Source organism: Mchenga conophoros, linkage group LG5 (genome assembly GCF_057382185.1).
Source record: "Mchenga conophoros isolate Kocher_MC1m ecotype Shallow Benthic linkage group LG5, M_conophoros_male_GT1.1, whole genome shotgun sequence".
Lineage (NCBI taxonomy): Eukaryota > Metazoa > Chordata > Actinopteri > Cichliformes > Cichlidae > Mchenga > Mchenga conophoros.
The window spans coordinates 5,545,874-5,567,694 of NC_140530.1; the positions used below are offsets into that span (position 1 = coordinate 5,545,874).

Sequence of the window (21,821 nt, forward strand, 5' to 3'; positions counted from 1 at the left end):
GCGTGGCTGTTGGACTTGCAGCAATGTCTGCTATTTGAATGTCACCAAGTCTCCAGAGAGGGAAAGAAAAGGATCTTTGCTTTCAGCCATTGCTATTGTCATGACAACTGCTTTAAATGCCTCATCTGTGATTGATGTTTCACTGCTTCTTTCTACCTTGCCTCTTGTCATGTCAGAGAAGTTCAGTCATTCCTGCACATTGTGTATTCCTGTGAGAGATGTGCAGCCGAGCACAGCGGCATGTGATACATACAAAGCATATTCAGCATTTCTGTTATCAGCTGAGTGATAGTACAGCTTTTTATTTTGTTGTTAAGCAATTTACCTGCCTCCCCCTGCCTATTTCCAGCCTTCTGTGACTGTCTTCACTCCCCCCTTTCCCACTCTGTGATTGGGGCATATATCTTCCACAATGCTACACAACTTCACTCTTGCTCTACTCTTTAATGGAAGGTGTCACTGAGAAGCAGTCACCTCATTCCTGCTAAAACCAGCGTTTCCTCACCTGCTTTCTTGAAAGCTTTTAACCCGACTCGACGAGAAAAGGGCCAGCACACAAGAAAGGTGTGGAACCATTTCTACCCAGGCTTACTCTGTTGTGTCATTCTGATTCCTTTACCTTGATAATCTTTTGTTTAGCAGGTTACAAGATGTGACCAGCTGGTTGGACGGATTATACATAGGTAACTCTTTTTTTCCCCCAACCACTGCAGTCAGGGTTCAATCGCAAATCAAAGTATAGCTGGCTCAGTTATGCATTTGTCAGAAATGCAACTTAAAACCGATGCATTTCAACTGGGAAGTAAAACTTTGCAGTCATCGGTGCTGGTTGCCTATGGCACTTGTGAAGAGTCAACGGAAACATACATCTTTTCCATTTTTCTGAACACTGTTCCTTGACCTAGAGTTTCAAAATGCCATGTGAAGAAAACAAGTTCATAAAAACTTTGGAAAAGACAAAAACATTGCCAAGACAGTCCAAGTGCATTACACAGCCAGAAGGGAATTACTCAGTGTCTTTTGTAATGAATACTCCTGTGCAGTCTATATTCAGTAAGATACCTATAAGAAAAAACAAAGGGACTGCAAACAAAGTGTTAATCACCTACATCACTTCTATTTTATTTATATAGCGCAATCACATGACCCCGTATGAACAAGCACTTGGCGAAAGTGAGAATAAAAAACTCCCTATTAACAGGAAGAATCCTCCAGCAGAGCCAGGCTCAGGGAGCTGTTAGGAGTGAGTGGAAAGAGTAGAGCAAAGACAGAAAAGAAGGCGACCTATAGTAGGGAGAGGCATGTACTGTAATGAAAAAGTATTTCGGAGTATTTTTTATTTTTTTTGCATAATTATTCTAACATTTTATTTTCAAAAAGGATCAGGCAAAAGAGGATTTTTATAGAATACTGTTAAATGTTACTATATCATTAGAATCAGACTACTTTCTGTCATGATTTGCTGTGTGGCAGGCAGGATGAGGACCCAATCGCAAAACTCACACACACGGGGATGAACTCAAAAAACACAGCTTTATTGCTGGCCACGAGAAACAATACAAAACTAAACTGGGAAAAACTAACATAAAGCTCACCAAGGAACACAGGGGAATCACACACAGCATGAGGGAGAACGCGACGCCGAACAGAGGGAGACGCAGACAGAAATACACAGAGGGTTAACGAGGAAAGTGGGAACACACGGGGAAAACAGGTGACACTGATAATCATAACAAGACACGGCAGGAGTGAACGTAACACTGATGGGAGATGGGCAAAGTAAAGCAGGAAGTACACAGAGGTTCAAACAGGAGGAGAGAGAGCACGGGGAGAACGCAGACATAACGGGCTGGGGAAAACATGGAATAAAGCACAAAGAGAGACGAGGGCTCATAAATACACAGAGGGGCACACAGGGGGTAAGAGTCACGAAGGGAAAACACATAAGGAACAACGTAACAGATCAACCCAGGAAGCATGGCCTAAATAAAGAACAAAATACAAAAATACACGAAAACTAAGAATACTGGGCCCACATGGCCCAGGACCATGACAACTTTCATAATCCCTTAGGAAATTATGTCCATATGTTCGGACAAGATCAAGTGGGATCAAAACAGTGAGTGGGTCATTTACATTTGAGAGAAGCAAATTGAGTCTACTAATAAATTAAATGCTATATTTAAGTTCTGTGAAATCTACAGAAGGTTTTCTAGTTTTTCCTTGATGCAGCGCTCTCTCACTGTAGCCACATTAACTGAGATTAAGGTCTGTACTTGCACAGTCGTTTCACTGTAACGGGACTCATCAGCTCTGAATCAGAAGTGTGGACCAGCCCTCATATTGACCAGCAGGCCAATCCTCTGTCAGCACCTCAGTGACCTGATGTTGACTACATAGACAGGATCTAGTCCTTTAAACATTTCTAGTCTATTTGCATGAATATAAATTAAGTGGAGAATTTGTGGTGCGATGTGTAGCAGCAGTTATATCACCAGTCAGCTGTACGTGAGCCATCTCAACTGCTGCTGAGCTTGAATGAGTGGCACACTAATTCAGTGTGTGTGTGTGTGTGTGTGTAAGGAGTGGGTAGGAGATTTAACTGTGTGGTAGTCGCTGTGTACCTAAGCTTTCTGCTTTCCTGTTCCCCCCAGACCAGACACAGAGGTCCCCAGCTCCGTCATGATTCACAGACGCCACCATCACTCGTGAGTAATTATTTGAATGTTGTACATATGGGAATTTTATGCCCATGTGCTGAAGTGTTAAAGCTGTGAAGCAAAAAACATCCAATCAAGAGAAGGGAAAATGTGTGCTTGGAATGCTAAGTCCTAGCAATTGATCTAGTTTCTTATTTCTTCATATGAAGGAAGAAATAAGGAGGAAACACACAGTGCACTTTTTACTGTATGTATGCTGATCTGTGCATATGTTGTGTGTGCATGTTGTCAGCAACAAAAACAACCAGCGCTGCTCCTGGAGGCTAAAAAGTGGCTTCAACATTTTTCTGCTGCACTACAGAAGTAAAGCTGGACTTTATTTACGTAGCGCTGATGATGTCACACCAGAAGAGCTATTTTTAGAAAATGGTCTGAGGAAAACTGGTGGGGTTTTTTCTTCCTCTCCTTCTTCTTTCCTGCACATTTCCTGGAACATTATTACTATTCAGAGCCCTTCACATGTGCATGTTCTTCCCTCAGCGCGTTTAATCTCATTGTTTTGGTCAATTTAGAGAATCTATGAGCCACTGATTGCTTTCACAAAGCAAAGTTTGTCAGGCAACAAACACACACACACACACAGTCAACTTACTGTACAGAAGAATTTCCAGTGTGGTTTCATAATTACATGATACGTGTTGTTTATCATTTAAAGTGAGCGACTGCATATTAGTCTCAGTGCTAGCAGCCAGCAGGCATGATGGGAGATGCGGTGGGGTGGTGTTGACCTCCTGTTATTCCCACTACCCATCTGCCTACAAATCTCATCTGTTAGTCCCATGATCTTCATTAGGCGTTTTGTTTTCTCCGACATCCAGGGAGTCACATAAAAGTCATCATTTCTGCCTCACTAGTGCTGGATTGCATAAGAAAGAAGGAGCTTCCATCTGTTCCACCCAGGGCTGGCTTGCCTGCACTGAGCAGACTTTTCATCTTATTATCACACCAAAGCTGCCTCCCCCCTCCCACTAGAGCAAGGCACAGCAGCAAAGCTGTTCGTCTGTGATGGATGATCATGTGACCTGACCAAGCTCAAGGTCACTAGATTTCCTGAAGTTCCCCAGCTAAACATACCCTTCACGTGTCCAGCTGAGAAACATGGGCTTTCTTGTCTGCTTTAGTGTTAGAGAATAAGTAAACCTACTTCCATGACCTTACATGCACTAAGTAGATGCAGGTGTGAAAAAGCTGATGGCTCTATTATAATGAAGTCCATCTGTGTAATACACTGCTGGCCTGAATTACCTTAAAAATGGAAGGCCACGCTGAGTGCTCAGCATATTCAACTTGAAGTATAATGATGGATGGGACATTAGAGTGCCAAGCAGAAAGCACCAGGTGCTAAAAAATGAAGCTCATGGAGAAGTGCCAAAAACTGCAGTACTACTCCTGGCCACTTGAGGTTGACTCCAGTGAGCCACTCCTTATACTTTCCCAATGACCAACAACTATCAAATTTAAATGATAAACAAAGAATAGATTAGGTGGCTATGCCTAATCCATTATAGTACATTCATGGTGGGAATATTTTTGACTGACAGATGGCCTGACATAGGCTGCTGTAGTCCTTGTTAGGCAAAGATACACAGTACTGTTGTGAAGCCTTGAACTGAGTATGATTTTACTTGGTGTTTTGAAGGTGGATGTGAAAACCAATGATTGGACTTGACTTTGAAACAGCAGCCATCTCATCCTCACTGGCTATCGATCTGTAAAGGATAATTAATATAATAGAGTAAGAAAGTGGATAATTGCCGACATTCTTACTTTATCAGTGACTATAGTTTAAGATAAGATAAGATAAGATAACCTTTATTAGTCCCACACGTGGGAAATTTGTTTTGTCACAGCAGGAAGTGGACAGTGCAAGAGTTATGAGGCAAAAATTAGAATACAATAAGAATAAATACAGTACACAACTGTACAGAATAGAATAAAATAAAATACTATATACAGTAGAATAAAATAAAATAAATATACAATAAGATAAAAATAGAATACAAATACAAATACTATATACAACTGAGTAAAAATACAACGATGACAGTTTACACACTTTTACTATTGCTCTCAGGATTAAACTTGGGATTAAAATCAAACTGCTCATCAGTTTGTTCAAGTTCAGAGTCTGGCTGATGGGCTCGGTTCAGCATTCACTCAGCTTTAATATCACTCTAAGTTCATGGCTGGGTTCTTGCTGTATATGCAGATGCTTGCAAAGAGCCAAAGTTGCATGAGCAGCACTTTACCATTGCATTCTCATTGTTTTGCGCAGTTAAAAAGTAATGTCCATATCGACAGTGTAGACTGTTTCCTTCTCTGACACAAAAACTGAAATCAGCTGTAGGGCAAGGAATTGGACTGCTCAGATTCCCATCCCTACTGGAGTCTATGAAATAGATATGATTCAAACTACAGTGGCAAAATTCATTTGATACCAAAGGTACGTTCTAATCTCTCTGGTAAAATCTTGTGGTTAATGGTACTAAATGCGGCACTGAGTTCTAACAAGACAAGCACAGTAAGGTACGTAACCATTAATAAAAATTCATCATATTTATGGTTTAAGTATTAAATACTATTTGAGCAGTCTGACAGAAATAGGGTCTAAAAGGTACATATATAAATGTTTTGGGGGTTTTTTGTTACAATTTTATTGTGAAGCAATTCATGAAGTCATTACTAGCTAAAGTTAGGGGAATCCTCAAATCAACAGACCTAGGCTAGAGTGCTGAGAAGAAATCTGGGATTGTTCTTGCTGTCGTCTTTCAGTGAGGAATTCTACGATCGTCTTGCTTCAGGGAAGGAGTGTTTTTATAGAGCAAAGACCTGTTTTCTGGGCCAATCAACGGACTTCTAAATCATTGAATTGCCCTTTCATCTCCATTTTATGGGTTTAAAGTTTTCTTTTTAGAGAGCTGGTCGATTGGTATAATTCACAACAATACACTATTATACTATTACTCTGTTTGTTCTAAGGACAACCTATGGACACTTGATCCTTAGGTTGGACCAATTTTTGAAATGGAGTGGGCTAACCACATTTACTTGAAGCCTTTTTGATACGATGTTGTCTTGCTTCCCTGACCATTGTGTCTGCAGGCACAGTGTTCGCTCTGTGTTGTAGAATCCTGATGACACCCAGTTTGTTCAGCACTGGATGATGAGAGTCAAATCTTACATACTGATTGCTTTACCGTAGAATAATTAGCATTGTGGCGAGGAAGACACTGACATCGCTCTGTGAGGACAACATTATCATCCTTCCGGCAGAAGAGGGTAGATGCATGCTATTACTAGACCAGACAGACTGTCATGAGAAAATTTTCTCTTCTTAGTGACAAAAGTTCTTATGAGCCCTCGAAATGAGAACCTGGTGGCGAATACAGGAAAAGGGTAATAGATTAGATTAGTTTGTAAGAGATTGTAGGGTGACCCCACCCATGACAACAGGACCAGCTTCCCCAGCTTCATCTATTGTGGCTGACTTTGATATGGAGGACATGGCTCTGTTGTCCTCTCTTGGAATATCACTGAGTCATTGGTTCAGGTATGTGATGACACCTGTATGAAAATTACCTTCACAACAATTCACAGATCAAATTAACTCAGTGGACAAACATATCAAGTTCACCAAGGAGGAAGTGAAAAATGACAGACTAGCGTTCTTGAAATTGCCATTAGGAATGGGGGACATTTAAAAGTCAATGTATACCATGCCAACACAGATCAGTCAAGCCAGGATCCTTCTGACTGGGGGTAGCTGTAGCTCAGGATGTAGAGCAGTCAGGTTATCTGCTAATCGGATGGTTGGTGGTTCTAGCCCTGGCTGCTCCAGTCTGCATGCTAAATATCCTTGAGGAAGATACTAACCCTAAGTTGCTCCCTGATGCATCCATCAGAGTTTGAAAGTGTGTGAATGTTAGATAGAAAGCACTTATATAGAAAAACCCTAGAAAAAGGTGCTTGTGTGAATGAGGCAAGCATGTCTTACTGAAAACTGATTGCAAGTCCGTTTTTTCAGTTATGCCACATCACCATAGAAGTGGATCGCCTAAACTGGCTGCTGTTTTCTTTACCATTACCAATTGTGCTTGTGTTTTTATGGCTCTGCAAAGCCAAAATATCACCTGTGAAAGGAGTGCAACGCACAGGCAGGAGATCTATGCCTTTTATGCCTTTTATGGTCATTTTGTTATGATAGCTTTAGGCTCAAAAGCAGCCCTTTCAGCTCGAGGGAATCATTTGTATTTAGTTTTAAATAGAGGACCTTTGTCGTTATTACAGATTACAGTAATAAATTGGTGGTTTAGGTCAATTTAATTCAGTTCAATCCCAATTTAGCTTTTATAGCAAACCATAACATGAGTCATTTTGGGGCACTTTACATTTTGGGGTTAAGACTTTGTAGTGTTACAGAGAGAAGCAGCACTTGGCACAGTGGAGAGGATAAAGTCTCCATTAGCACTAAAAGAAGCAGAATTAGTTGTGGAGGTTTAAAGAAGAAAGAAAAAGAAAGAAATTTTAGAAATAACAGATATTTAACATTGAGCAAGCAGAGCATCAGTAGCTACAGATCCACATAAAGAGATATTTGCAGAAAGACACAAGCTGCACTTGGCACAGGCTTCTTGACAGGAGCCACAAGAAGCCAACCAATGAATAATATTTAACAACAAAAAATGGAGAACAAAAGCTGATAGAAGAGAGGAACTGAGCGTAACACATATCCCGCAGCATACATCGATTTTCTTAATTTTATCCAAATTAGGGCAGGGGCGCTGGAACATGGGGGCACGGGGGAAATGAGATAGCTGCGAGTCTCACCCTGAGCATGTTTGTAGTCCAGTGCAGAGGTCCTCCAGCAGTCTTGGCATAGAGTTATATAACTACAGGACTGTTTAAGGCCACCTAATCAAACTGCAGTCTTATACGTTTCTTAAGATTGAGTCTTAACACAATTTTGTGGAGGAGAGAGTGTCTGCATCCTCAACTCAAACTCAGAGCTGGTTCCACAGGAGAGGGCTCTGAGAGCTAAAGCCTCTAGCTGCTGTTTTTCTTACTGTGGAACATTTAGTATTAAGAGAAATCGTTCAATTATCAGTGTGACTGCTGGCATGGCCTATGTCTACTAACCAGCAGGAACCAGTCTACTAACCGGTAGATATCCTTTCATTGACCTGTGTGATCTATGTAGACTTGCAATGAACTTTCACACATGCTGAACCAATGTGTAGAGGTCTATAGGCAAACTTTGTGGTTCTACAACATTTTACCTCATCGCTTACTCCTGTCCAAATAGCTCTAATATACAAATATCCCAACATATTACACAAAACTGCATGTAGATAAAGTTGAAATTCAGGTACCTTCTTATCAAACTGGCTTTGCTCTTTTCTCTGATGTGCCAGTATTAACGGTGTGCAACTACTGCAGTGTGTACTTATGCTCTAGATGGAGGATTTGGACAGAGAGATGGCCACAGGCAGGAATGATCATTCAGTGGTGCATTTGTGTAATCTCAGTCTTTCACTGTAAATGCTCCTGGGACTGCCCAGTACGTCATGGAGTGGAATGGGGGGGTTCTTAACTAAGATAACATCTGCCTGTCCAACACCAGCTTTAGAGAGTCCATCAGATCAGTTTATTGAGTCTCTTTCAACAGCATAAAATATGGTCAATAATTCTTTTTACCCTTTTTTCCTGCACCTTTGTATAACACTGTTTAAAATCAATGTGGAAAAGTACCCATGAACTTGACTTGCAGACATAAACGATTGCATAACATAATTGCACCAAATAACAACCGTTGCTGAGCTTTTATGGCAAACAGCTGCCATCGTTTAATCAGGAAGTCTTTTACAAGATCAATGCTGCACCCATCATTTTTTTCCATTATTTCCCTTTTAAAAAAAAAAATGTACCACCACTGAAAAAATGGTTAGTGTGTCAGTTTAAAGTCATCCTCAAACAAAGCTATTGTGTCTATTTATAGCATTGGTAATTTGCAAAATTAAGGATCCCGGTTTCTTAAATAATAAACACTAATAGTTTTTTTTAATTTTTTTTTAATTTATTGAGTACAGCTCTCAAGTGCAACTTAATTTCATTGTATATTTCTTTTACAATGACAATAAACATTTTTCAGTTTTGAATGACTTAAGTAACAGAAAAGATGTTAAGAGGACTTCATGCTAGTCTTCATGATGTGTGATCCTGAGCAATCAGGAACATTAATGAAAAAACAGATCGCTCTCAGGAGCTCACTGATTTCCAGTGTTGTACTGTGATAGGATGCCACCTGCGCAACAAGTCCAGTCGTAAAACTTCCTCGCTACTAAATATTCCACAGTCAGCTGTAGAGCAGGGCGATATGGCCAAAAACATTTATCACGATATATATTTGAAAATTTGCGATAACGATATAACTGACGATATAATTGATGCGAGACAAAATACAACTCCACAACATTACTAGCGCAAAAAGACAACCTTCCATTTATTTTCACTTAAATAAGAAGCTGGTTTTTATGTACATTAAAGCTTTATAAAAATGTAACAGTGCAAATGCTAATTCCTTGCTGAAAGTTTAACCAAAAGGCATTTCCAGTAGAAATGGGCTGACATATCCTGAGCATAACCATGTATAATATCCACTGAAGTTAAAAAGAGGTGCTTTGCAACATTAAACTGCAGCGTGCAGTACGTATTTTTTGGACCATAAGGCACATTAAGCGAAACAAAGCAGTCAGATAAATCAAACTTTATTAAACTCCTTCTTCTTGCTTCCTCCACTTCTGTACCATTGATTCATTAATGTTGAATTCTCTGGCAGCTGCTCTATTCCCATGTTGTTGCAGTATATTAATGACTAACCTCGTATTGTGGATGGATTATCTCAGTTGTTCTCCTGACTGAAGTTTGGTCCGTTTACAGCATCCTGCCGTGCGATTGCATTTGTCTCTAACTATCAGGAACCTTCACGTTAACTTTTATCGAGTGGAAAAGTGTTAGTGTTCGTCCTCCAGCTTCACTGTTTATGTTATGCTAACATAGCTGTGTCGCTAGCGATTACGTAGCACATCATTATATACCAGCTAGCCCAACTTCAGTAACCCTACAAACGTCAGTGCTGTTTAGTTTCCTATCTTCATTTATGTTGGAAGTGATAGCAGAGCTGTACGTTTGAATTTTTTCAGAAATCTCTCAGTCAGAACATGCTATATCATGTTTAGGTAACTAGCGAAACTAGCGAGCTAACTTCCGCTAGCTTCCTGCTAACTTCTAACTCCGTTAAATGTAATAAATTTTGTTTTAATGGATGCCTGGAAGTTAAACTTCATAGTTACCCCTGGTAAAGCAGCAATGCTGATCGTTTTATTAAAGATGAAAGAATTTAGACAGTTTTTAACGCTCAGTGATGCTGCAGTGTTCGTTTGACCTGAAGTATACGGAGTTTAGGACCCAGATTACTCCCAGATTTAAGAGCATCTTAGTCCGACAATAACGACGGCCGCTTGCATGTTCTGCAAAAAAATGTGCTTTGTCGTGTATCTGACGGACAAACACCCAATCAGTTCCACATCACGGAAGTTGCACCATTTTTACAAACCAATTCTGGTTCATCTGTTTCACTCAACAATCGGCCATGTGCGTATGAAAACAAAGGCACTGCGCATGCGCGTTTTACTCATATTCTATCGTGATATTTCATTTTCCTATCGTTGCCTAACATTATACCGGTATTACCGTGAACGGTATAATATGGCCCAGCCCTAGTCAGCTGTATTATAACAAAGTGGAAGTGATTGGGAACAACAGTCACTCATTCAGGGATGACTCTGCTCTGATGTCTCCTTGGCACTTTCCAGGAGAACGTCACTCTTCTGACTGCATTGCCCCAAGTAAAAAAGACGGGGGGTTATTATGGTGTGGGGTTGTTTTTCAGGAGTTGGGCTTCGACCCTCAGTTCCAGTGAAATGAGCTCTTAATGCTTCAGCACACCAAGACATTATGGAATAATTCATGCTCCCAACTTTTGTGGGAACAATTTTGGGATGGGCCCTTTCTGTTCCAACATCTCTGCCCACTAGTGCACAAAGTAAGGTCCATAAAGACATGGATGATGTCTTTAGTGTGGAAGAACTTGACAACTAAATAGAACACATTTGGAATAAATGAGAGCAGAGATGACAAGACAGGCATTCATATTCCTATAAACACACTTCTAAACCTCGTGGAAAGCTTCCCCAGAAGAGCTGAAGCCATTATAGCTGCAAAGTGCGGGCCAGAATCATGTTAAACCCTATGGATTAAGCATAGGAGGCCACTCAGGTTCATATTAGTGTGAAGGTAGATGAGTGAAAACTTTTGATAATATTAGTGTACACTCAGATGGAATATCAATGAATAACATGTTGAAATATAAATCTTAATGTTGGCCTTTTAACTTTACCTTTCAAATAAGGACGATAGTATACCTTTGCACTCTGGACAACCAGCTGCCTTTTGCAAGCTTTTGCATTCTAATGACAAAACACTCATGACAAAGCCGGTCGTCACTCCCTAAGGCTTCATCAGATCTGACCATTTGTGCTCCTCTTGCAAATATAGAAATCTTTATAAATACCAGCGTTAACTCCAAAAAGTCCATTAGAAGTTCCACCACACAAGGCTTGATTCTCACAGATTTCTAGCAGCTGACATGTATGTTCTATCTGAACTCTATGTAAAATAAATATGGGAAGGCAATGTTATCGGAGCATTTGTTGGTTTCTGAAAGAGGACTTATAAAGAACTTGACATTTTCTGGGCTAGACTGATAACATCTGATAACTGCCAAGTGGTTCTTGGTACAATATAGATTAGTAAAACAAGATCAATGCTGCACCCATCATGCTGACCATGCTGAGAAGAAATTTGTGAGAAAAGTAACCATTCAAAGGTCATTCTGAGCAGTCTTTAAAAGGCAATAATTAAATAGTACAAATTGATGAGTTTTTCGATATATATTTAACTAAAAACCTCTTAGCATGAATCTTACTGTAATAAACTTGATCTAATCCATTATATGTCTTTTTTTTTTTAAGTGTCACGCTTTTAAGATTTAACAAGTACAGTACAGTATTAAACTAATGACAGTGTGAATACAGGCACTGCTGACATTTTGCTTCACCTTTCATCTTGTTTGTGGCAATGCACTGACACACTTGCCACACACAAATACTTCAAAGACCGAGGCCCCAGTTCTACCTGCCTGAGGCAACAAAAACGCAGCGAGTCACGCCAGATGGTTACTTTATCTCTGCTCGGAACACAATTTCACAGCTCATTTTCATCCAAATCGATAAAAATGATGTGATCTGCAGCCTGATATAGCAGCCTTAGCAGTGAATCTCAAATGACATGCTGAGACACCCTGGAATGCCTGTAGAGAATTCCAGGTCTAACATCGCATTTTATGGCAAACATACATTAATATTGTAATATAAATCTATAGATGATGCTATGAATTCATTGTTAATTTCTATATCACATTTTTACTCCCTCATTTTCCATTTAAAATAGAAAAAAAAAGAAAATCTTAAGTTTTCTTTTAAAAATTATTGCCCAAGTCCCCCAAGCTGTCAACGTGACATGACAACGACCTTAATTAACAGAAAAGAGTATTTCAAAATATCAACTCCCTTTAGCCACATTTAGTACTTAGTTCTATGTACTTTAAGCAACTGTGTGGCACGGGAAGCTGTAAAAACTCTACAGAGAAAGGTCTCATTCAGCTCAAAACCAGAAACCTCTTGCTGTAAGGCAGAGTGTGAACCACTGCATCACTGGGCGATTGTGGCTCAAGAGTTGGGAGTTCGTCTTGTAATTGGAAGGTTGCTGGTTTGAGCCCTGGCTCGGACAGTCTCGGTTGTTGTGTCCTTGGGCAAGACACTTCACCCGTTGCCTACTGGTGGTGGTCAGAGGGCCCGGTGGCGCCAGTGTCCGGCAGCCTCGCCTTCCATCTGTCTTTGGCTGTCGTCCTGCTTGGCACCTACTCATCAGTCTTCCAGGGCTGAACTGGTAATGTTTGGTTGAATGACTCTAAGATTTTTCACAGTGTTACTGGAAGTCAAAGTAATGTTATCCACAGCAAGTTAGAATGTTAAACACCATGTTCAAAGATTTTTAGGGCAGAATGAAAGAGTATCATTTTTGGTTCAATTTAAAAGTAGGAAATTAGAGCTCATTCTGGCCTTTATGTCTCTGAGACATGCCTGTAGTTTAACTAGTTCTCTGGCTTTGTGGGTAAATAAACTTGGGTATCATTTGCGTAGCACTGAAAATGTATGAAGTATTTTTTAAAAACATTTTACTTGGTAAATTGTAAATGAAGTGGTTCTTATATAGAGTTTTTTCCATTCTACTTGAGCTACTTGTCAAAGCAGTTATTGCAACCTTTGACCCACCTGGGGTGGCTGTAGCTCAGGAGGAAGAGCGGTTCGGCACTAATTGGAAGGATGGTGGTTTGATCCCTGGCAGTTACAGTCTGCCTTGGACTGGATACTGAACCCCGTTACTCTCTGATGTATTAAACAGGGTGAAAATGGACTAGATCTGCCTAACGTTCAACAATACTTCTTAGCCAGCAGGCTTCAGTTCATCTCAGGATGGTTAAAACATACACGCTCAGATGAGCCTTGGTCAGATGTAGAACAGGCACTATGCAATAATCTAGAGATTTCAGACCTACCATTTATCAGCTTAAACATCAAACGACATGAATGCTTTAAAAGCACTAACATCAGCTCTCCTCTGACAGCATGGTGGGAGTTTCTAAAAATTACGGAGTCTTCATTAATCCCATGCAAATGTACACCGCATTCCAAATTATTATGCAAATGATATTTTTCTCGGTTTTTCCTAAATAGACGATTCAAATGACATTTGGCATAATTTTCGAGTCATCTACCAATAGAGTACAATTCAAATGTTACTGAACAAAACTCCCAATGAAAACAGTATGTTTTTCAAAAATAAAAAACTTAAAATGCACTGTTCCAAATTATTACGCACACACAGTTTCAAAAGATTTTATAGGTTGTAGAGAATTGAAAATGGTCATTTGTTGAATTTGCAGCATTAGTAGATCAATTTCACTGAAATCAAAAGCTATTTCAATCCAAGTTATATATTAACATAGGACCCCTTATTTGATAGCAGTTTTACAATTCTTGCATCCATGGAACTTGTAAGTTTTTGGAAGGTTTCTACTTAAATGTCTTTGCAGGATGTCAGAATACCCTCCCAGAGCTGCTGTTTGGATGTGAACTCCAATGATGTAGAGGTATTCCTTGTAGCATGAGATGGTGCATTGTCTTGCATGAAGATAGTTGTGTTGCAGAAGGCACAGTTCTTCTCTTTCTACCAATGAAAGAACGTGGTCAGTCAGAAACTCCACATACTCCACTATTCTCACCAGCAGGAAATAGATTTTTCCCACAATTACATCTTTCAGATGGTACTTTCCACACCTTCAGGAACCCTAAAGGGGACGACCAGCTCTCTCCCCGTGACTCAAAACCTGACTCCACTGCATCCATCTGGACCATTCAGGGTTGCACTGCACTCATCAGTTAACAAGACTGTTTGAAAATTAGTCTTCATGTAGTTCTGGGCCCACTGCAGCTGTTTCTGCTTGTTAGGGGTGGCCGAATAGAGGGTTTATGCACAACTGCAAGTCCCTGGAGGATATACACCTTGATGTTCGCAGGGCTCCAGAGGCACCAGCAGCTTCAAATATCTGTTTGCTGCTTTGTTATAGCCTTTTAGCAGCTCCTCTCTTAATCTGATGTATTTGTCTGGCAGAAACCTTCATCATTGTGCCTTTATCTGCACGAACACGTGTGTGCTCAGCCACAAATCTCTTAACATTATGGTGATCACGCTTAAATTTTCGTGAAATACCTGAGGTTTTCATTGCATGTCCAAGGCATTCAACTATTTCACGCTTTTCAGCAGCAGAGAGATCATTTTTCTTTCCTATATTGCTTGAAAATGGTGGTCAGCTTAATAATGTGAAACATTCTTCTTTAGTAGTTTTTCCTTTAATTGGGCTCACCTGGCAAACTAGTGATCATAGGTGTCCGAGATTGATTTCAGTGATACAAAGAGTCATGAGACACAATTCCATCCATGGTTTTGAATGAAAAACAACTTATTTAATCTTTATGACACTTAAACACAATTTGCATAATAATTTGGAATGTGGTGTACACCTATCTGGAATAACCCTGACATATTACAAAACAATAACATGATTAATTTTCCAGATTGGAAAATTGTAAAGGAATGAAATACTTGGAACATATATTAGAAGGAACAGACTTTATTCCGACAGAGTAGTTATACAATATATGATCAACAAGAAAAGATTTCTAGAATATCAACAAATTAAATCCATAGTAAAAGAGAAATTTAAACCCGTGAGGGGCGTGGGGTTCTGGGATGCTTCAACTGGTAGGGAGGTGTTACATGCTTGCAGAAGTTCACTCTGCAGGTGGGGGTGAGACATAGGAGAGGTGGAGAATAAACTGGTGTCTGGGCTGGGCGCTCAGGTATGTACCGGCTCACTCCCAGTGGCTGCTTGGCGGTGCCGGGTACCCTTGGCTCGGTTGGGCCTCCTCCGTGGGGGTGGGGGGTCCTCAGGCCTCTGGCCTCTGGGCCTGCGGCTCGGTTCACTCTGGCACAGCTGGCTGCCGGCAGAGCCCGCGGGCACGCCACTGCAGCCCCCTCTGGCTTCTGCTCCGTGGCTGCTGGGTGACCCCTCGTCTGGGGCTCTCCTCAGCTCTTCCCAGGAGGATGGCATGGATGCCCCTCCGGTGGTCCTCCTTGGGCTCTCGTACTCTGGGGCCTGGATCTCCTCCATGCCTGCTTCATTCCCTGGGGGACGGGGCTGTGGCTCCCTGCACCCTCTAGCAGATCGTTACATGAAGAAACCTTTTAAATATACAAGTGCATTCATCCACACAGGTGTGCACACAGGACAGACGCAAAAAACAAAAAAATAAAACAGAGTGTGAATGTTAGATAGGAAACACTTAAACACAACACAAAAGCTCCTGTGAAAGAAGCATATATTGTAAATGCTAGTGGTCCCAGTGTAAAACTCTGTGACATGTGTGATTTCATGTGTGATAAAGACTCCCCATTGTCTTCATCACCAACTGTGTCCTAATCTCTGTACTGAAATGTTGTGGTCAGCAGTGGAATGCTGCGATCTGATATCATCGTGGTTGTGTTGTTCCCACATCATCATAATAAATGTTGTTCCAGGTTCAACATTGCAAGTGACCAATCACATTGTTAAGACGTCATACTTTTGCGACTTCGGGAAAAAAAACTTGCCTCTGTCTGCCGATCCAGCAGTTTGAGTTCTTTGCATTTCAGGATACTGTTCTTTGATAAACGGTAAGCATTATACATATTGTCCTTGCAACACTGGAATTTCATAAATGAATGAATCACTTGGCTTGCAAAAGTATGACATCACAACATTCTGATTGGTCACGTGCAATGTTGAACCTGGAACAACATTTATTATGATGATGTGGGAACAACACCGACACGACGATATCAGATCATCCGCACTAAAGTCGACCAAGACAAGCACAAAGATGAGTCTAAGAAGATCATTCATAACCTTCACCAGTGCTGTTTCTGCACTTTTTTTACTACCATTCTCTATAAAGCTGCATAACAAGTCTTTATTTTGAGATCCCAAACATATTTTGTATTATATCTTCATGCACAGTGTACATACTATTTATTAATGAAGTTTGTACTCCTTTCTTACACACATATTACGTGACTGTTTTTAACTAACTTCATTTTTACTTTTCTTTGGTTTTTATTACTAATGTAAATTCATACATTTCTGTATTATGGGTTTAGGGCAGGGTGGTACGTACAGGGATACGTAGAGAGTTGGTGTGACAGAGGAGGATGCTAGGGATAGGGGACATGGAGGTAGGTAATGCACCACTGCAACCCCTAAAGAGAGCAGCTGAAATAAGGAGCTAAGTTATGGTTACTTACTTACTGCCACCTTTAAAGCCTGTGTTACATAGTCTTTTATTATATTTAAAATTGAAGGATTAGTTAATAGAGATCCTTCTTTGAGCAGTCTGGTAGGAACGGGTTCTAAAAACATTTCGAGGGTTTAAAGGGAGAAAATTTAGACGTTAATTCATAAAGATTGATAGGAGAGAAACAGTTGATGTACATAGTGACACTTGTGTGGGAATGCTGTGAATATTTTTTTCTCTAATGTTTGAAATGTTATTTCTGAAGAAATTCACGCAGTCATTAGTGTTTAAATCTAAAGCTCAACAGGGCTTTGACTCTGTCAGCCTGGCTGCAGTCCTGAAAAGAAAGCTGGGGTCACTCCTACTTTCTTTGTTTACGTGCGTTTGCGTACATACGATTTTCTGGAGGAGGACAGACATTTTTTTAGAACTCTTAAAGATGTCGAAGAAGCAAATTCCTTTAAGAAATTACTTTGGTGTTCCTCCACCTCCAAAGAAATGTCAGAAGGAGACCGAACAGCAAAAGAAGCGCGCATTCTTGGAAAAGTGGTTGCAGGAGGTGAGCTGGCTTCAAACAAATGATGAACGCACAGAGATGTGGTGCAGAATATGCTGTGAAAATCCCACTCTAGCGGACAAAAACACTGCCCTTATATGTACGCGAACGCGCATTGCAATTTTTTATCTGGTGCGCGTCTTTTATTTTGACAGCGAATGCGCACCTAAGTGCACATAAGTGGTCCGCACCACTTATGTGCACCCCTGCAGAAGAAGGTGTGCTTTGATAAGGCATATGTAGACCACAACAGGAAGTGATATGATACAGCAGTGAGAGCCAATACCAAGTGTGGTTATATTCCAGTGTTACAGTCTGAGTTTTTCTTTTCGTCCTTGTGCATGAAGTGCAATAGCAAGTTCAGCCACAGCATCACTTTTTTGTACAAGTTGTTCTTTCTCTTCCCAGACCGTGAGCACTATACTGATCTACACTGTGTTTCGAGGCATCCTGTTGTCTTCTTACTTCTGTCTCCAAATAAACACAGTCATCCATTAAACTGAAATGACCTATGACCGGCCTCAAAATGCTCCACATGGTAATTGACCATTACCTACAGTCATTAATTCTCCAGAAAGTCATTCTCACATGTAAACAAACTGTCATGCATGGATGGATATGTGCGGTGATTAGATCATGAGGCAAATATCCCCAGATGGAGATCCCTAATGCAGTGAGCAAATGGCTCGACAAGGTGTCTAATTCCTGTGTTTATTTTTAGTTAGACTCAAAAACATTTTTTAAACCACGGGGGCTTTGTCCTTGTTGTCCCAACACTGTTCTGTGTTGTTTTTTCTATGTTTGTTTTGTGCAACTCCTAATTTTCCCAAATAGCTAAGAGAGTTGAAGAGTGAAAAGTTAGCACAGGGATAAATCAACCTGAGAAATAACAGAATTATCCTTTAATATGTTGAAGCATGGAAATGTTTTATTTATTTTTTACTTTGCTGATTATAAAAAAGTAACATTTTGAATTTTCTAAGCAAAATCGAAACATCTTGAGATCTTTATCATTATGTTTAGATCATCTTTTTACTTGATATTGAACAATATGAACATTGTGCTCTACTGGACAAGACTTTTCTTAACAGCTTGTTCAGTTCAGGGTTTCAGGAGAATGAAGCATATCCCTGCTGCCACAGGGCGAGATGCAGGGGACACACTGGACCACTGGCCGCCCACCAGTCCATCACAGGGCTAACGCAGACAGACAAGTATTCATGCTCACTGTCACACCTGGCCAATTTAGCATTGTGCATTACCCGAACATGGATGTCTTTGCACTGTAGGACGAAGTCTACGAGAATTCATGCAATAAGAGGGAAAACATTTGAGCCCAGAACCTTCTTGTTATTAGGCGACTGTAATGACTACTTAACTACTGCACTGCTGTACACAAACAAAAGGTACACACTTTTAATTAATAGAAACGGAAACAAGGGCTATAACATGTATAGTCATGCAAGGTTTGACCCCAAAAAACGCAATAACACTGTATATTTAACCACCCTGTATCCAATGATTGTACTGCTCATGTGTCACTTACTCTTAATTACAGTATAATTATGAGTTAATGCCATCATTCAAGCAAGGCGCATTCTCATGAGGAAACAGTCTGTCTGTGATTTTTAGCAGCCACATCTCAGTGAAGTAAGCTCACATGAGGTGAAACACACTAGCATGTGTGAGGACACCTCTGTTGATGTTTACCCACCAGTGTAAGTCTTTAGGGCAGGAATCCACTAGGTGGAGCACAGCTCTAAGGCTTTGCTAATGTTCACCCGAGAGCATATTAATCCCCAGTCCAGAGGACTGGGAAGCTGCAGCGGTCGATGGAGATAAGGACAGTCTGGGAGAGAGCCACAGATGCTCCCTAATGCTGACTGAGGACTGCCTCGGGCATTAACAGTGTTATCTGCTCCACTTACTGATTAAAAGAGAGTCTTGAGGAGTGCAGAGTTAGATCTTTAAAGGTTGCATCTTCCCAGTATATTTATTTGTGGTGCTAAACCAAAGTTGTGTAATCCCGGAGCTAGACACCCAAAGGCATAAAAGGTAGCAAACACACAGAGCTTCAGGACACAGTTGGCCAAACAACAAGTGAGATTAGCCAGTTTCCTCCTGAAGCGTTTGGAAAATACACTCAGTCAGATTTCCAGTTTTCAAACATGTAGCGTAATTTATGTTTTGATATATTTGTATTATTTGTGCCTGAAAGATGGGGGTGAAAACAGTCTGATCATTTAATTATGGCAAACTGATCCTAATATAGACTAGGAGCTGTGTATTTTAATTATACTTTATTTGGCCAGTAAACATTCACCGTCAAACATCAGACTCTGCTCTCCAGTACATTAATTTAGCATTTAGTTGATAACCATGTTGATATTGAATACAAAAGATAATGAAGCATTGATAAGAAGCTAATTTGAAAAGGCTTTTATCAAAGCAGACATTTTGGCTTTCAGTAGTAAAAGCTGGTGTATTTCTGCTGTAATTAACACGTCATCTGTTCTGTTCGAGTGTAACAGTAATTATTTTCATTATTTACATATTTTTTTCTACTCTTATAAAATGTCTGCTGTCATGTTTTAGGAACTATGACCTGTTTGGGGTAAAAAATAAATAAATAAATAAATAAAGTGCTATTTCTTTTGAAACATTCAATTCAATTGCATCAGATGAAGAGCTGTTTTTTGGTGTTGGTCTTTCTGTTGGAGGAGCCAGGGTGAGGGTTGAGTTTTCAAGAAGGTGTCTTGGACTCTGGGAGATGACAGCGAATCATTTCCATACAGTTACATGTTACATTGTGACTTGTGGTCTAAACCAGCAATTCACGACAAGGAACCAAGTTTTGTTTTCTTTCCCAACAAGCCCATCACGCTTTTATCTAAGGTTAGATAAAAGCATTGTTTCTGAGATGTTTCACTTGTTGAACTACTACACTGATGCCAGGTCCACATGCTCTGTGGCATTTTAGTTTCACAAACAATATTTTCCTAATTAATAGCTCTGAAATCCTGAAGCACCACTATACAAGCATCCTTTGAGTGTTATGTATCACCTGGAGTGGTAACTGAGCTGCTCAGGGGGGGTCCCACACACCAGGAACACACTACTCTGACTTCACAGAGACACTCTTTTTGTCAGGCTTCCAGCTTTAGATATTGCTCATAGCCAATTCCCTCGCTCTTGTCTCTGTGGGATTTCTCCCTTTTTCTTCACCCAAAAAAGAAACTGCCATACAATAGCTAAAAAATACAGATAGTGCAGTCTGCCTTTGGGTAATCCTCTGCAGTATCTAAAATAAATACCTTAAAAAGCTCTGTTTCACTCAAGTTTATTATTTAGAGCTTGTAGAAATCAGTCTTGGTACTTTTAACTCTTATAATTCATATGTTCACTTTCATATTTGATGTTGTAGCTGCTGAGACTTTCTAAGCTTATCCTTCAGCAGCTGTTTACAGGTCTCCATTATACAATGTTGGAGATGCTCATATATTACCAATAGTGAATAAAATTCAAATACAAAAAAATAAATTATACTAAGTCCATCCATCTTTTTCTGCTTCTTCAGTTGAGGCTCTTGGGGGGTGCTGGAGTCTATCTCCGTTGGCATGGGGTGGGAGGCAGAATACACCCTGGACAGGTCGCTAGTCTGTCTATAGAACCATTAACGTTCACACCTATGAGCAATTTAGACTCACTAATTAACCCAACCCCACTCGCCAAGAGGAGAGCATGCAAACTTAGTAAGACGTTCATGTTGTGATTCAACAGTGCTAACCACAGTACTAATATCAATCAATATGATTTAGAATAATAAGCTGGAAATGTAATTACATTATAGAAATTGCATTAAAGCAGAAATAAAAACATGTAACCCCATCTTCACTGCAATCAGTCGGAGTGCTCACAGGGTTAACCCTGGTGTCAGGATGGAAATGGGACAAAATGAGTCAGCCTTTTCTATTGAGCTTGAAATGTCAAACAACATCAAGCGAAAGCGACGGCTGCAGGATTTACTTGCTAGCTACAACTTTTATTTGATATAAGCTCTTAATATTTGGCCTAGCCATTATTGATAAAGGCAAACGAGACTTTCTGTGCTAGATAGAATCTGAATGTTTTCTATTCCAGAGATGTTTTAGTGTGGTGGTTTAGACAGTTCTGAACTTTCTTCGTTGCATGTGATATATGATGGATTGTATCAGGATTTCAAGCCATACTCAAGAAAGAGTGTCATCCAAAGCTTTGTTCAGTCAGTCCTAGAAGTCATAAGGAAAAGAGCTTTATCCTGTGGCAGATCCTGTGCTAAAGCTGAGGCAAATAGCCATCAATCAGTGCCTAGTGAGAGCCACGCGTGAAGGTAATCTGCCTTCACAACATAACCTTCTCATCTTTCTGCTCATCACTCCTTCTCAGACCTCAGCTGGCCTCACAATAGCTGCAATTACACAGGCAGCGGTCCCCTGG

At 40.3% G+C, this 21,821-nt stretch overlaps 1 protein-coding gene across 6 annotated transcripts in view; it reads left to right on the plus strand.

Moving 5' to 3' along the window:
• The window catches only part of iqsec1b (IQ motif and Sec7 domain ArfGEF 1b), a 246,871-nt gene that overhangs the window by 147,616 nt on the left and 77,434 nt on the right, over positions 1–21,821 (plus strand). For 4 of the 6 annotated variants that reach the window (XM_085272895.1, XM_085272899.1, XM_085272896.1 and 1 more), the window contains one exon: positions 2,655–2,708. The exons of the other annotated variants lie outside the window; for them this stretch is intronic. In XM_085272895.1, coding sequence (XP_085129021.1) covers positions 2,655–2,708 — 54 coding nt within the window. The remainder of the gene's footprint in view (positions 1–2,654; positions 2,709–21,821) is intronic. 6 annotated transcript variants of the gene reach the window in all.